The 17814-nt window shown below is 45.4% G+C and overlaps 1 protein-coding gene across 2 annotated transcripts in view; it reads left to right on the top strand.

The window, feature by feature from the left end:
- mctp2b (multiple C2 domains, transmembrane 2b) overlaps positions 1 to 16204 on the top strand; it is a 29032-nt gene extending 12828 nt beyond the window's left edge. For both annotated transcript variants that reach the window (XM_087793011.1, XM_087793012.1), the window contains 12 exons: positions 5939 to 6032; positions 6131 to 6233; positions 6380 to 6482; positions 6538 to 6639; positions 6704 to 6778; positions 9537 to 9656; positions 12294 to 12407; positions 12690 to 12731; positions 13196 to 13305; positions 14255 to 14364; positions 14580 to 14677; positions 15140 to 16204. In XM_087793011.1, the coding sequence (XP_087649137.1) occupies positions 5939 to 6032; positions 6131 to 6233; positions 6380 to 6482; positions 6538 to 6639; positions 6704 to 6778; positions 9537 to 9656; positions 12294 to 12407; positions 12690 to 12731; positions 13196 to 13305; positions 14255 to 14364; positions 14580 to 14677; positions 15140 to 15187 (1119 nt within the window). In that variant the 3' untranslated portion in view covers positions 15188 to 16204. The remainder of the gene's footprint in view (positions 1 to 5938; positions 6033 to 6130; positions 6234 to 6379; positions 6483 to 6537; positions 6640 to 6703; positions 6779 to 9536; positions 9657 to 12293; positions 12408 to 12689; positions 12732 to 13195; positions 13306 to 14254; positions 14365 to 14579; positions 14678 to 15139) is intronic.
- Positions 16205 to 17814: the final 1610 nt, after the last annotated feature.

Genomic DNA, 17814 nt, shown 5'->3' with positions numbered 1-17814 from the left:
GCATACAAAAACACACAAACGTTAAAAAAACACACGCACACATTCATCCACACACACATACACATTTACACGCATGCATACAAAAACACACAAACGTTAAAAATCACACGCACACATTCATGCAAACACATACATACACAATTACACACATGCATACAAAAACACACAAACGTTAAAAAACACACGCACACATTCATGCAAACATACATACACAATTACACACATGCATACAAAAACACACAAACGTTAAAAAACACATGCACACATTCATGCAAACATACATACACAATTACACACATGCATACAAAAACACACAAACGTTAAAAAACACATGCACACATTCATGCAAACATACATACACAATTACACACATGCATACAAAAACACACAAACGTTAAAAAACACATGCACACATTCATGCAAACATACATACACAATTACACACATGCATACAAAAACACACAAACGTTAAAAAACACATGCACACATTCATGCAAACATACATACACAATTACACACATGCATACAAAAACACACAAACGTTAAAAAACACATGCACACATTCATGCAAACATACATACACAATTACACACATGCATACAAAAACACACAAACGTTAAAAAACACATGCACACATTCATGCAAACACATACATACACAATTACACACATGCATATAAAAATACACAAACATTAAAAAATACACTCACAACAAACATACACACAATTACACACATGCATACGAAAACACACAAACGTTAAAAAACACACACAATTACACACATGCATACGAAAACACACAAATGTTAAAAAAACACACGCACACATTCATTCACACTCAAACACACACACAATTACACACATGCATACGAAAACACACAAACGTTAAAAACACACACAATTACACACATGCATACGAAAACACACAAATGTTAAAAAAACACACGCACACATTCATTCACACTCAAACACACACACAATTACACACATGCATACGAAAACACACAAACGTTAAAAAAAAAAACACGCACAGACACAGTTAAATGAACAAACGCACACAAAGGCAAGTACACATTCACACTGACGGATACACAAAAAGAAGTGCAGGAATTGAACCATCTGCGTCAGTAACAGCAGGTGGCGCTGTCGTCTTTAAACCTTTAAACCTAAAACTTTCAAAGTTTTAAATCCTTCCTGTTCTCAGAGTTTGTGTGACACTAGTTAAGTTGTGTTACTGTAAACCTGGATGAAGTGTGTTTATTTTCACTGTCTGTGCTAAAGCCTCACAGCCGGCAGGTGGCGCTGTTGTCGTGAACAGAAAATGAAGCTCAACACGAAACGTCTTCAAATGATTTTTGAAAAATGTCTCAATGAACGAGTTGATCAGAGAATAAATGAACAATGACTTTAGAATTAAAATAAAAACACAAATAAAACATAAAATGGGTTGTGTAGCTCACAGTGTTGTTGTGTAGCTCACAGTGTTGTTGTGTAGCTCACAGTGTTGTTGTGTAGCTCACAGTGTTGTTGTGTAGCTCACCGTGTTGTTGTGTAGCTCACAGTGTTGTGTAGCTCACAGTGTTGTTGTGTAGCTCACAGTGTTGTGTAGCTCACAGTGTTGTTGTGTAGCTCACAGTGTTGTTGTGTAGCTCACAGTGTTGTTTTGTAGCTCACAGTGTTGTTGTGTAGCTCACAGTGTTGTTGTGTAGCTCACAGTGTTGTGTAGCTCACAGTGTTGTGTAGCTCACAGTGTTGTGTAGCTCACAGTGTTGTTGTGTAGCTCACAGTGTTGTTGTGTAGCTCACAGTGTTGTTGTGTAGCTCACAGTGTTGTGTAGCTCACAGTGTTGTGTAGCTCACAGTGTTGTTGTGTAGCTCACAGTGTTGTTGTGTAGCTCACAGTGTTGTGTAGCTCACAGTGTTGTGTAGCTCACAGTGTTGTTGTGTAGCTCACAGTGGTGTTGTGTAGCTCACAGTGTTGTGTAGCTCACAGTGTTGTGTAGCTCAGAGTGTTGTGTAGCTCACAGTGTTGTGTAGCTCACAGTGTTGTTGTGTAGCTCACAGTGTTGTTGTGTAGCTCACAGTGTTGTTGTGTAGCTCACAGTGTTGTTGTGTAGCTCACAGTGTTGTGTAGCTCACAGTGTTGTTGTGTAGCTCACAGTGTTGTGGTGTGTGTGTGTTGTGTAGCTCACAGTGTTGTGGTGTGTGTTGGGTTGTGTAGCTCACAGTGGTGTGGTGTGTGTGTGTTGTGTAGCTCACAGTGTTGTTGTGTAGCTCACAGTGTTGTTGTGTAGCTCACAGTGTTGTGTAGCTCACAGTGTTGTGTAGCTCACAGTGTTGTTGTGTAGCTCACAGTGTTGTTGTGTAGCTCACAGTGTTGTTGTGTAGCTCACAGTGTTGTGTAGCTCACAGTGTTGTGTAGCTCACAGTGTTGTTGTGTAGCTCACAGTGTTGTTGTGTAGCTCACAGTGTTGTGTAGCTCACAGTGTTGTGTAGCTCACAGTGTTGTTGTGTAGCTCACAGTGGTGTTGTGTAGCTCACAGTGTTGTGTAGCTCACAGTGTTGTGTAGCTCAGAGTGTTGTGTAGCTCACAGTGTTGTGTAGCTCACAGTGTTGTTGTGTAGCTCACAGTGTTGTTGTGTAGCTCACAGTGTTGTTGTGTAGCTCACAGTGTTGTTGTGTAGCTCACAGTGTTGTTGTGTAGCTCACAGTGTTGTGTAGCTCACAGTGTTGTTGTGTAGCTCACAGTGTTGTGGTGTGTGTGTGTTGTGTAGCTCACAGTGTTGTGGTGTGTGTTGGGTTGTGTAGCTCACAGTGGTGTGGTGTGTGTGTGTTGTGTAGCTCACAGTGGTGTGGTGTAGCTCACAGTGTTGTGTAGCTCACAGTGTTGTTGTGTAGCTCACAGTGTTGTGTAGCTCACAGTGTTGTTGTGTAGCTCACAGTGTTGTTGTGTAGCTCACAGTGTTGTGTAGCTCACAGTGTTGTTGTGTAGCTCACAGTGTTGTGTAGCTCACAGTGTTGTGGTGTGTGTGTGTTGTGTAGCTCACAGTGTTGTGGTGTGTGTTGGGTTGTGTAGCTCACAGTGGTGTGGTGTGTGTGTGTTGTGTAGCTCACAGTGGTGTGGTGTGTGTTGGGTTGTGTAGGTCACAGTGGTGTGGTGTGTGTGTGTTGTGTAGCTCACAGTGGTGTGGTGTGTGTTGGGTTGTGTAGCTCACAGTTGTGTGGTGTGTGTGTGTTGTGTAGCTCACAGTGTTGTGGTGTGTGTGTGTTGTGTAGCTCACAGTGTTGTGGTGTGTGTGTGTTGTGTAGCTCACAGTGTTGTGGTGTGTGTGCGTTGTGTAGCTCACAGTGTTGTGGTGTGTGTGTGTTGTGTAGCTCACAGTGTTGTGGTGTGTGTGTGTTGTGTAGCTCACAGTGTTGTGGTGTGTGTGTGTTGTGTAGCTCACAGTGTTGTGGTGTGTGTGTGTTGTGTAGCTCACAGTGGTGTGGTGTGTGTGTGTTGTGTAGCTCACAGTGTTGTGGTGTGTGTGTGTTGTGTAGCTCACAGTGTTGTTGTGTAGCTCACAGTGTTGTTGTGTAGCTCACAGTGTTGTGTAGCTCACAGTGTTGTTGTGTAGCTCACAGTGTTGTGGTGTGTGTGTGTTGTGTAGCTCACAGTGTTGTGGTGTGTGTTGGGTTGTGTAGCTCACAGTGGTGTGGTGTGTGTGTGTTGTGTAGCTCACAGTGGTGTGGTGTAGCTCACAGTGTTGTGTAGCTCACAGTGTTGTTGTGTAGCTCACAGTGTTGTGTAGCTCACAGTGTTGTTGTGTAGCTCACAGTGTTGTTGTGTAGCTCACAGTGTTGTGTAGCTCACAGTGTTGTTGTGTAGCTCACAGTGTTGTGTAGCTCACAGTGTTGTGGTGTGTGTGTGTTGTGTAGCTCACAGTGTTGTGGTGTGTGTTGGGTTGTGTAGCTCACAGTGGTGTGGTGTGTGTGTGTTGTGTAGCTCACAGTGGTGTGGTGTGTGTTGGGTTGTGTAGGTCACAGTGGTGTGGTGTGTGTGTGTTGTGTAGCTCACAGTGGTGTGGTGTGTGTTGGGTTGTGTAGCTCACAGTTGTGTGGTGTGTGTGTGTTGTGTAGCTCACAGTGTTGTGGTGTGTGTTTGTTGTGTAGCTCACAGTGTTGTGGTGTGTGTGTGTTGTGTAGCTCACAGTGTTGTGGTGTGTGTGCGTTGTGTAGCTCACAGTGTTGTGGTGTGTGTGTGTTGTGTAGCTCACAGTGTTGTGGTGTGTGTGTGTTGTGTAGCTCACAGTGTTGTGGTGTGTGTGTGTTGTGTAGCTCACAGTGTTGTGGTGTGTGTGTGTTGTGTAGCTCACAGTGGTGTGGTGTGTGTGTGTTGTGTAGCTCACAGTGTTGTGGTGTGTGTGTGTTGTGTAGCTCACAGTGTTGTGGTGTGTGTGTGTTGTGTAGCTCACAGTGTTGTGGTGTGTGTGTGTTGTGTAGCTCACAGTGGTGTGGTGTGTGTGTGTTGTGTAGCTCACAGTGTTGTGGTGTGTGTGTGTTGTGTAGCTCACAGTGGTGTGGTGTGTGTGTGTTGTGTAGCTCACAGTGTTGTGGTGTGTGTGTGTTGTGTAGCTCACAGTGTTGTGGTGTGTGTGTGTTGTGTAGCTCACAGTGTTGTGGTGTGTGTGTGTTGTGTAGCTCACAGTGTTGTGGTGTGTGTGTGTTGTGTAGCTCACAGTGTTGTGTAGCTCACAGTGTTGTGGTGTGTGTTGGGTTGTGTAGCTCACAGTGGTGTAGTGTGTGTTGGGTTGTGTAGCTCACAGTGGTGTAGTGTATGTTGGGTTGTGTAGCTCACAGTGTTGTGGTGTGTGTTGGGTTGTGTAGCTCACAGTGGTGTAGTGTGTGTTGGGTTGTGTAGCTCACAGTGGTGTGGTGTGTGTTGGGTTGTATAGCTCACAGTGTTGTGGTGTGTGTTGGGTTGTGTAGCTCACAGTGGTGTAGTGTGTGTTGGGTTGTGTAGCTCACAGTGGTGTAGTGTGTGTTGGGTTGTCTAGCTCACAGTGTTGTGGTGTGTGTTGGGTTGTGTAGCTCACAGTGGTGTAGTGTGTGTTGGGTTGTCTAGCTCACAGTGTTGTGGTGTGTGTTGGGTTGTGTAGCTCACAGTGGTGTGGTGTGTGTGTGTTGTGTAGCTCACAGTGTTGTGTAGCTCACAGTGGTGTGGTGTGTGTGTGTTGTGTAGCTCACAGTGGTGTGGTGTGTGTTGGGTTGTGTAGGTCACAGTGGTGTGGTGTGTGTGTGTTGTGTAGCTCACAGTGGTGTGGTGTGTGTTGGGTTGTGTAGCTCACAGTGGTGTGGTGTGTGTGTGTTGTGTAGCTCACAATGTTGTGGTGTGTGTGTGTTGTGTAGCTCACAGTGTTGTGGTGTGTGTGCGTTGTGTAGCTCACAGTGTTGTGGTGTGTGTGTGTTGTGTAGCTCACAGTGTTGTGGTGTGTGTGTGTTGTGTAGCTAACAGTGTTGTGGTGTGTGTGTGTTGTGTAGCTCACAGTGTTGTGGTGTGTGTGTGTTGTGTAGCTCACAGTGTTGTGGTGTGTGTGTGTTGTGTAGCTCACAGTGGTGTGGTGTGTGTGTGTTGTGTAGCTCACAGTGTTGTGGTGTGTGTGTGTTGTGTAGCTCACAGTGTTGTGGTGTGTGTGTGTTGTGTAGCTCACAGTGTTGTGGTGTGTGTGTGTTGTGTAGCTCACAGTGGTGTGGTGTGTGTGTGTTGTGTAGCTCACAGTGTTGTGGTGTGTGTGTGTTGTGTAGCTCACAGTGTTGTGGTGTGTGTGTGTTGTGTAGCTCACAGTGTTGTGGTGTGTGTGTGTTGTGTAGCTCACAGTGTTGTGGTGTGTGTGTGTTGTGTAGCTCACAGTGTTGTGGTGTGTGTGTGTTGTGTAGCTCACAGTGTGTGTGTGTGTTCAGGTGCTGAAGAAAACCTTCTCCAACATGGCTGACGTGGGTTTCCTGCAGGTGAAAGTGATCAGAGCCAAAGACCTTCTGGCTGCAGACCTGAACGGTGAGTGTGTGACGTGTGTGTGGTGTGTCTTTTGTGACATGTGTGACAAGTGTGTGTATGTGGGTCCTGTGTGTGACAAGTGTGTTGTTGTTGTGCAGGTAAGAGCGACCCCTTCTGTGTGCTGCAGCTGGGAAACGACCGTCTCCAGACTTACACCGTTTACAAGAGTCTCTGTCCGGAGTGGAACCAGGTCTTCACTCTGTGAGTCACTGAGTCACTGAGTCACTGAGTCATTACTAGCGGATCTGTTAGTTCAGATGATTCTCTAAATACTTACATTCCATCATTTTGAGTCATTGAGTCATTGAGTCATTGAGTCATTGAGTCGCTCACCTGTGACTCCACAGTCCGGTCCGAGACGTCCACGAAGTTCTGCTGATCACGGTCTTCGACGAGGACGGGGACAAGGCTCCGGACTTCCTGGGAAAAGTGGCGATCCCGCTTCTCTCGGTGAGTCAGAACTCCGGTCCGCAGCGGTCAGTACCTGACTCCGTCCGACCCGCAGGTCCGCCCGGGCCAGCAGGTCTGGCACCCGCTGAAGAAGGAGGACCTGAGCCGACCGTCCAAGGGGAGCATCAGTCTGGAGCTGGAGGTCATCTTCAACCCGGTCAGTGGGGTCAGGAGGTCCAGTCGGAGCTGCTCATGGTCTCATGTGTGTCGTGTGTCCTCAGGTCCGGGCCGGCATCAGAACCTTCCAGCCCAGAGAGAAACTCTTCGTGGAGGACAACCCCAAGTTCTCCAAGAAGGTTTGTTGACAAGAAAACAAACCATCAAGTTCTTTGTTTCCCTAATTACACTAAACAAACAAACACAACCAACACTGACGACAACAAACACAACCAACACTGACGACAACAAACACAACCAACACTGATGACAAAAAACACAACCAACACTGACGACAACAAACACAACCAACACTGATGACAACAAACACAACCAACACTGACGACAACAAACACAACCAACACTGATGACAAACAAACACAACCAACACTGATGACAACAAACACAACCAACACTGACGACAACAAACACAACCAACACTGATGACAAAAAACACAACCAACACTGACGACAACAAACACAACCAACACTGACGACAACCAACACTGATGACAAAAAACACAACCAACACTGACGACAACAAACACAACCAACACTGATGACAAAAAACACAACCAACACTGATGACAACAAACACAACCAACACTGACGACAACAAACACAACCAACACTGACGACAACAAACACAACCAACACTGATGACAAAAAACACAACCAACACTGATGACAACAAACACAACCAACACTGACGACAACAAACACAACCAACACTGATGACAAAAAACACAACCAACATTGATGACAAACAAACACAACCAACACTGATGACAAACAAACACAACCAACACTGATGACAATAAACACAACCAACACTGATGACAACAAACACAACCAACACTGATGACAACAAACACAACCAACACTGATGACAAAAAACACAACCAACACTGATGACAACAAACACAATCAACACTGACTACAACAAACACAACCAAACCTGATGACAACAAACACAACCAACACTGATGACAACAAACACAACCAACACTGATGACAACAAACACAAGCAACACTGATGACAACAAACACAACCAACACTGATGACAAAAAACACAACCAACACTGATGACAAAAAACACAACCAACACTGACGACAACAAACACAATCAACACTGACTACAACAAACACAACCAACACTGATGACAAAAAACACAACCAACACTGATGACAAACAAACACAACCAACACTGACGACAACAAACACAACCAACACTGATGACAAACAAACACAACCAACACTGACGACAAACAAACACAACCAACACTGACGACAAACAAACACAACCAACACTGACGACAACAAACACAATCAACACTGATGACAAACAAACACAACCAACACTGATGACAAAAAACACAACCAACACTGATGACAAACAAATACAACCAAGACTGACGACAAACAAACACAACCAACACTTACGACAACAAACACAACCAACACTGATGACAAACAAACACAACCAACACTGACGACAACAAACACAACCAACACTGATGACAAAAAAACACAATCAACACTGACGACAAACAAACACAACCAACACTGATGACAAAAAACACAACCAACACTGATGACAAACAAATACAAACAAACACTGATGACAAAGAAACACAATCAACATGATGGCAAACCAAAACAATTAACTACAATGTTGCTACACACATTTACAGAGTCACACAAAACATCCATAAACTTACACAACAGGCAACTGGTCCTGCTCAGCGGTGGTTCTGGTCCTGCTCAGCAGTGGTTCTGGTCCTGCTCAGCAGTGGTTCTGGTCCTGCTCAGCAGTGGTTCTGGTGCTGCTCAGCGGTGGTTCTGGTCCTGCTCAGCGGTGGTTCTGGTCCTGCTCAGCAGTGGTTCTGGTCCTGCTCAGCAGTGGTTCTGGTCCTGCTCAGCAGTGGTTCTGGTCCTGCTCAGCGGTGGTTCTGGTCCTGCTCAGCAGTGGTTCTGGTCCTGCTCAGCAGTGGTTCTGGTCCTGCTCAGCGGTGCTTCTGGTGCTGCTCAGCGGTGGTTCTGGTCCTGCTCAGCGGTGGTTCTGGTGCTGCTAAGCAGTGGTTCTGGTCCAGCTCAGCGGTGCTTCTGGTGCTGCTCAGCGGTGGTTCTGGTGCTGCTCAGCAGTGGTTCTGGTCCTGCTCAGCGGTGCTTCTGGTGCTGCTCAGCGGTGGTTCTGGTCCTGCTCAGCGGTGGTTCTGGTGCTGCTAAGCAGTGGTTCTGGTCCAGCTCAGCGGTGCTTCTGGTGCTGCTCAGCGGTGGTTCTGGTGCTGCTCAGCGGTGGTTCTGGTCCAGCTCAGCGGTGCTTCTGGTGCTGCTCAGCGGTGGTTCTGGTGCTGCTCAGCGGTGGTTCTGGTGCTGCTCAGCGGTGGTTCTGGTGCTGCTCAGCGGTGGTTCTGGTGCTGCTCAGCGGTGGTTCTGGTGCTGCTCAGCGGTGGTTCTGGTGCTGCTCAGCGGTGGTTCTGGTCGGGCAGGTTTGACGTACAGTGGTCCGGACAGGGTGTGAGTCGGGGAGTCGGTCTGTCTGTGAGACCCACAAAGACTCTTTGTTGCGCAACAATGCCTTGCTCAGCGACGCCGGCGCTCGGACGCTGGAGTCTTGTTCGACTAAATCAGGTCACGTTTCCGACATGCGTGGCCCCTGACCGCTGCGACAGAACGCACGATTAACCCCGGACCCGCCTAATGGTTCTGCTGGGCCTGGGATCGGTGCCAGAGACTCCTGCTGCTCTGATCCGTCCGGTCCTGACCGACACTTGAGATGTAAACATTAGAGGTCAGAGGTCAGACTGAGCCGAAGGTCACAGAGTTTGTACCGCTGCATCGTTCCCATGGAGACGCACACCTTGACCTGCAGCTACTTCCTGTCTGTCCTCAGGCTCTGGCCCGGAACGTGATGCGGGTCCAGACCTTGTTCCGGTCCATCATGACCAGCCTGCACTTCATCAAGAGCTGCTTCAGATGGGAGAGTGTGCAGCGCAGCCTAGTGGCCTTCCTGGTGAGACGCACACACATGATAACACACACACATGGAGACGCACACATATGATAACACATACACGTGGATATACACACACGTGAAGACACACATATGATAACACACACACGGAGACACACACATGATTACACACACACACGTGGATACACACAAACGTGAAGACACACATATGATAACACATACACGTGGATACACACACGTGAAGACACACATATGATAAAACACACACGTGGAGACACACATGATGACACACACACGTGGAGACACACATGATAACACACACACGTGGATACACACACACGTGAAGACACACATATGATAACACACACACACGTGGATACACACACACATGGAGACACACATATGATAACACATACACGTGGATACACACACACGTGAAGACACACATATGATAACACACACACGTGGACACACACACATGAAGACACACACTTGACTCTCACACATGAAGACACACACTCATGAAGACACACACGTGGAGACACACATGATAACACACACACACGTGGAGACACACATGAAGACACACACTTGACTCTCACACATGAAGACACACACGTGAAGACACAGATGTTAACACACACACACGTGGAGACACACATGAAGACAGACACACATGAAGACACACACTTGACTCTCACACATGAAGACACACACTCATGAAGACACACATGTGGAGACACACATGAAGACACACACACATGAAGACACACACTTGACTCTCACAAATGAAGACACACATGAAGACACACACTTGTGAAGACACACACATGAAGAAACACACACATGAAGAGACACACATGAAGACACACACACATGAAGACATACATGAAGAGACACACATGAAGACACACACACATGAAGACACACACTTGAGTCTCACACATGGAGACACACACATGAGGACACACACTCATGAATACACACTCATGAAGACACACATGAAGACACACACTCATGAAGACACACATGAAGACACACACTTGTGAAGACACACACATGGAGACACACATGAAGAAACACACACATGAAGAAACACACACATGAAGACTCACACTGAGCAGCTACAAGCGCATGAAAACAAACACATGAAGATAAACACACACTTGGAGACACACACACACACATGCACACAAACTTGACTTAAACACATGAAATGAAGACTCACACACATACACACACTAGACTCAGGAGCCCGAAACAGCTTCAAGCTTCACACTAACTTACACACACACACTTCGACATACACACACTAATGTCACACACACACTTCCATGCACACATTCACACACACTATCAAGTGCACACCCGTCCTCTCTCTCTCTCACACACACACACTCGCTGCAGTCTGCTGCCCCCTGCTGGGAACTGAAGCTAAAACGCTCAGGTCAGACAGAGGTCGGGTGTCATGTCGTAGGTGTCCTGTAGGGGGCAGTGACACGTGACTGTCAAGAGTCAACAGAGCGAGAGAAGATAAAGTTTGATGTTTATCTTTTATTTATGTTTGTTTTACTGATGTTTGCTATGATTTCATTCCTCGCTTTTACTTTCTCACACACACACACACACACACACACACACACACACACACACACACACACACACACACACGATGATGTAAAGATGAAGATGATGACAATGTGAAGATGATGATGATGATGAAGATGTAAAGAGGATGACGATGACGATGATCATGATGACGATGTGGCGATGAAGATGATCATGATGTAAAAATGATGATGACGATGAAGATGATGTAAAGATGATGATGATGAAGATGATGATGATGACGATGTAAAGATGAAGATGATGACGATGATGATGATGAAGATGTGAAGATGATGAAGATGATGTAAAGATGATGGAGATGTGAAGATGATGAAGATGAAGATGATGTAAAGATGATGATGAAGATGATGACGATGTAAAGATGATGAAGATGAAGATGATGACGATGTAAAGATGATGATGAAGATGATGTAAAGATGATGAAGATGTGAAGATGATGTAAAGATGATGATGAAGAGGATGACGATGTAAAGATGATGATGATGATGAAGATGATGACGATGTAAAGATGATGATGAAGATGTAAAGATGAAGATGATGTTGAAGACGATGTAAAGATGATGAAGATGTGAAGATGATGATGTAAAGATGAAGATGTAAAGATGATGATGACCATGTGAAGATGATGAAGATGTAAAGATGAAGATGATGATGAAGATGATGTTGAAGATCATGATGAAGATGAAGATGATAAAGATGATGAAGATGTAAAGATGATGTTGAAGACAATGTAAAGATGATGAAGATGTGAAGATGATGATGATGATCATGATGAAGATGAAGATGATAAAGATGATGAAGATGTAAAGATGAAGATGATGAAGATGATGTTGAAGACAATGTAAAGATGATGAAGATGATGAAGAGTTTCTCCTCAGACTGACCACATGTTCCAGCAGTAGCAGGTCCAGACTCTTCTCTTTAGGGGCTGCTGGTTCAATTCCCTCAGTGTTGGCACATGATCACGTCTGTGAGGAGATGGTTCCATGTGCTGCAGTGGTCAGTGGTCGTCACGTGACCAGACTCTGACCATGTGACCTCTTGCAGCTGTTCCTGCTCTGCGTCTGGTTCTGGGAGTTCTACATGCTGCCTCTGACCCTGGTCCTCCTCATCAGCTGGAACTACCTGCAGATCCGCTCCGGGCGAGTCTGTCAAGACCTGGTGAGTCAGAGCTTCTTCTAGTGCTGCGCTCTCTGCTGCCACCCTCAGGAGACGCGTGTTACTGCAGTGTTTCCTTGCAAAGTCAAAGTTCTTGTATGTTGGTGAATAAGTTCATCACAATATTGAGTTTGACCTTTCAAATGATGAAACACTGTTTTTATTTTAAAAAAATTGTTTATTTTTAAGCTGAATTCAATCATATAGAAAGGTTGTCACCTCGACCTCCGGGTCTGTCTGAGACTGTTGAGGTGAACTCTTCTTCTTCTTCTTCTTCTCCGGCAGGACAACCTGGACCTGGAGGACGAGGAGGACGAGGACGAGAAGGTGCGTTAATGGAGACGTCACATGACGTCCATATACTAATCGGGGGGCGTGTCCCGCCCTCAAAGACCACATGACCCACGAGGCAAACCCTTGAGACCATTGACCACTCTGACACCAGCCTGTCCTGAGACGGTGAAGGTCATCAAGAGGTCGTGTGAAGTTTCTCTCCTCGACTGAAGCCACACTGGCCTGAGACCATCAATGCTCCTCACACTCTCCAACATCTCCACGTCTTGACCTCTCAGGATGTGATGACATTTGAACCATAACAGGAATAATTATAACAACATTTCTGATTCTTACATCTCCAGCATTGGCATGAGACCTTCAGCTGGTCTGGATGTCTTCATCATACGTGCACGTCCTCCCTCGTCTACTTCTAACCTCATCCTCGTATGACACTTCTTTATGCTAATAACCAATAGTGTGTGTTTGTGTGTGTCTGCGTGTGTCTGCGTGTGTAGGAGTCAGAGAAGAAAGGGCTGGTGGAGAAGTTCCACAAGATCCAGGACAACATCATCACCCTGCAGAACCTTCTAGACCAGATCGCATGTTTTGGAGAGAGAATCAAGAAGTGAGAAGATGAAAGATTGATGATGAAGATGATGATGATGAAGATGATGACGATGTTGAAGATGATTATGAAGAAGATGTTGATGAAGATGTTGATGAAGATGAAGATGATGACGATGTTGAAGATGATTATGAAGAAGATGTTGATGAAGATGTTGAAGATGATGACGATGATGATGATGAAGATGTTGAAGATGATGATGAAGATGTTGATGAAGACAATAATGATGAAGAGGTTGATGAAGATGATGAAAATGATGAAGATGATGATGAAGATGTTGAAGATGATGACGATGATGATGATGAAGATGTTGATGATGATGATGAAGATGATGATTAAGATGATGATGACGATGATGATGAAGATGTTGAAGATGATGATGATGGCGATGATGATGAAGATGTTGAAGATGATGATGAAGATGTTGAAGATGATGATTAAGATGATGATGACGATGATGATGAAGATGTTGAAGATGATGATGAAGATGTTGAAGATGATGATGAAGATGTTGAAGATGATGATGATGATGAAGATGTTGAAGTTGAAGATGATGATGAAGATGTTGAAGATGATGAAGAAGATGTTGAAGATGATGATGATGACGATGATGATGAAGATGTTGAAGATGATGATGAAGAGGTTGAAGATGATGATGAAGATGTTGAAGATGATGATGATGATGAAGATGTTGAAGATGATGATGATGAAGATGTTGAAGATGATGATGATGAAGATGTTGAAGATGATGATGAAGATGTTGAAGATGATGATGATGACGATGATGATGAAGATGTTGAAGATGATGAAGATGTTGAAGATGATGATGCTGACGATAATGATAAAGATGATGATGATGAGGATGAAGATATTGAAGATAATTATGAAGAAGATGTTGATGATGATGGTGATAAAGGTGATGATGAGGATGTTGACTTCATTCTTCCAGCACCTTCAACTGGTCGGTTCCGTTCCTGTCAGCTCTGGCTCTGCTGGTGCTGCTGGTGGTGACGGTTGTTTCTTACTACGTGTCTGTTCGCTACATCGTGCTGCTGTGGGGTGAGTTTGAGTGACAGCTGCCTATCTTCACGTTCAACCATCTCAAAGATCCTTCAGGAAAGATTTTTGGAGTTCAAGGAATTCAATTCCTGAGAAAAGCAGTGAAACAAAGCTGAACATTGTGACGACACTGACACACACTGGTGTAGACACACACACACGTGACTGTGTGTTTGTGTGTAAACTGCTGCTAATGACACGTTGATGTGCTGCAGGCGTCAATAAGTTCACCAAGAAGCTGAGGAACCCGTACAGCATCGACAACAACGAGCTGCTCGACTTCCTGTCCAGGGTCCCGTCAGACGTGCAGAAGGTAAGCCCGGATCAGCCCGGAACCCCACGTGTAATTAACGCTAATCCTGCCGGTGTTGACGAGGCTCTGGAGGTCCGACGTTCCCACACTTCACCGCGTTCCCTGAACGCATCCGTGTTGTGTTCAAGTGTCGTCAACACAACATTGAGTCACGTGGTCCAGATGCTGCTCTAGTGTTAGCACGTTAGCATGTCTAAACAAGAGTAACAAACATACTTGAGTCTGTCAAGAGCTTCTTCTAGCACTGTGCTCTCTGCTGACACCCTCAGGCGACTCCTGTCACTGCATCTACATGTTCTCTTCACAACGTTTACTGGAAAGTTCACACACACTATAAAAACATGTGTAGAACATGTTAGTATAAAATACTTTTAGAGGCTCTTCAGAATCATCGATGTCCACATGTCAATCAAACCCGAAACTTGATAACGACTGAGAACTTGATCTGGACCGTGTGTGCAGGTCCAGTTCTCGGAGCTGAGAGGAAGCAGGAAGAAGAAAGTGGCGTAGAGATGCTCACGGTCTGAGGTCTCCTCTCCTGCTGACCCGGAACTCAAACATGAACCACGTTTATTCTCCTACTTCGCTCCACGTCTCTGACGGACGCCCGAGCTCCAGGTTCTCCTCCCGGTACTCCAGGGGTCGCCTCAGGCAGGACAGAGGACCTGAGAGACCAGGATCTGTGTGGTCAGTCCACCGGGTTTGAGAACCATGGACTCAGAGGTCCTGTCCCGCTCTTTGAGCGTCGCTGATCCTCATCCCTCCCGCTCTTGGACTCTTGTGTTGGTGAAACTGTTTCTAAAGCAACTTTCCGTGTTAAAAAAGTCGGTGGTTTGTAGCCGGCGGTTCTGGTCTTCTCCGGGCCGCTCACGTGGTCCGGGACTTGATTTATTCATGAGGCGTCCGCGAAGACGCCGGCGCTGCTTGTTTGCAACAACAACAAATGTCCGCGAGCGCGGCGGCGTCTTTCATCCTCGGCGCCGCTCGTCCTCGTCCTCCCCCTCATTAGGCTTTCATGCAGCGGCGCCGCAGAGACCTCACCGGCACCCGGACCCCCCGCTGCGCCGGCGGGCCCTCGGGTGTCGCCGCGAGCCGAAGGACCCGCGCGACCTCGCCTCGGCGGCGCGAGAGCCTGCAGCTCGCCAGATAGCGCCGCAGACGCCTCTGTTGTTCACAAACAAGAGACGCTCACCGGCTCCAATTAGACAGAACCGGTCCGATCCGGTCGTGCTGCGCGTCAGTCACTCGGCGGCCCACGTACAGTTTCGGGGAGTCAAACGTGCCGGTCCAGAACCACGCCAGAGGTCACATGACGCATGAAGCTTCTGTCAACACCATCCCATGACCTTTTGACCTTGTACCAACCACAGCGGTCATGTGACCACAGATACATTTTTGTTTATCAAGAATTTAATTTTACCTTTTTAAGTGATTTCATCCATTTATTTGACAAAAGTCAACTTTCGCTGCATCATCCTTTCCTGTCACTTTTATATTTGATAATAAAGGATATTTAATGAAACTTCAGTCGCGTGTTTTGGATTCAACAAGTATTTTAAAACTTTGATCAATTAAAGTCGTTTTTATTAAAGCTCATCAAGAGTTAGAGTCCATTGAAAAGTCTTCACCTCTAGGTGGCGCTGGATCTCCGGATGCGAAGACAAGCGTGTGCAGGAACCTGCTGAAGTGGACCAGACATTAATAACCGTCAAGGACACTACAAGGACGTCTCAATCTGACGAGCATGAATATGGAGCAGCAGAGAATTACCAAGTAAAATCTGGTGCAGGCGTCGACTAATGTGGCCCCGGATGATGAGCAGGAGTCTCTGAAGACTTGTTAGACCCGTGTGTGTGTGTGAGTGTGTGTGTGTGTGTGTGTGTGAGTGTGAGTGTGTGTGTGTGTGCATGTGTGTTAATACAAGAGGCTGATAAAGGTGTAACTGTGACTCAGTAAAACATACTCAAGTGAAACATGTATAACATAAATATATTCATCACATGTTTCTCCAGAAGACGACTCAGTAGAAACACTCGTTTTTTAATGTGTAAAACGATAACGTTTCTCTGAACACGTTAGAAAAACAGAACTTTAATGACAACAAATAGTCTATGACCTTCAGATGACCTTTAGATGACCTTCCGCTGAACCAACCTTTACACAAAACACACAAACAACCTCAACATTTTAACTTACACTAGATATTGTGTCACCATCATCTTCATCATCATTATCATCATCACCTTCATCACCATCACCTTCATCATCTTCACGCCCTTCATCGTCATCATCATCATCGTCATCCTTATCTCCATCATCATCATCATCATCATCACCTTCATCATCATCACCTTCACGTCCTTCATCATCATCATCTTCCTCATCATCATCATCATCATCTTCATCACCTTCATCATCGTCATCATCATCGTCATCATCTTCATCACCTTCATCATCCTCATCATCATCTTCACGCCCTTCATCATCTTCATCATCATCATCACCTTCATCATCTTCATCCCCTTCATCATCGTCATTATCATCTTCACGCCCTTCATCATCATCTTCATCACCATCTTCACCTTTATCATCATCATCTTCATCACCATCTCCACCTTTATCATCATTATCTTCATCATCATCGTCATCATCATCTTCATCACCTTCATCTTCTTCATCATCATCTTCACGCCCTTCATCATCATCATCATCATCACCATCTTCACCTTCATCATCATCAACATCATCTTCATCACCTTCATCATCTTCACGCCCTTCATCATCATCATCATCACCATCTTCACCTTTATCATCATGTGTGAATGGCTGTCAAAGCGCTTTGTGACCCTGGTCTAGAAAGGCGCTATATAAATAGAGATTATTATTATTATTATTATCTTCATCATCATCTTCACCTTTATCATCATCATCATCTTCATCACCATCTTCACCTTTATCATCTTCATCATCATCTTCATCATCATCTTCATCATCATCTTCACATCTTCATCATCATCTTCATCATCATCTTCATCATATTCATTATCATATTCATCATCATCTTCATCATCATCTTCATCATATTCATTATCATATTCATTATCATATTCATCATCATCTTCATCATCATCATCTTC

The sequence above is a fragment of the Callionymus lyra genome, chromosome 6 (assembly GCF_982586985.1).
Source record: "Callionymus lyra chromosome 6, fCalLyr1.hap1.1, whole genome shotgun sequence".
In the NCBI taxonomy this organism is placed as follows: domain Eukaryota; kingdom Metazoa; phylum Chordata; class Actinopteri; order Syngnathiformes; family Callionymidae; genus Callionymus; species Callionymus lyra.
This window is presented reverse-complemented; position numbering and strand designations above follow the sequence as displayed.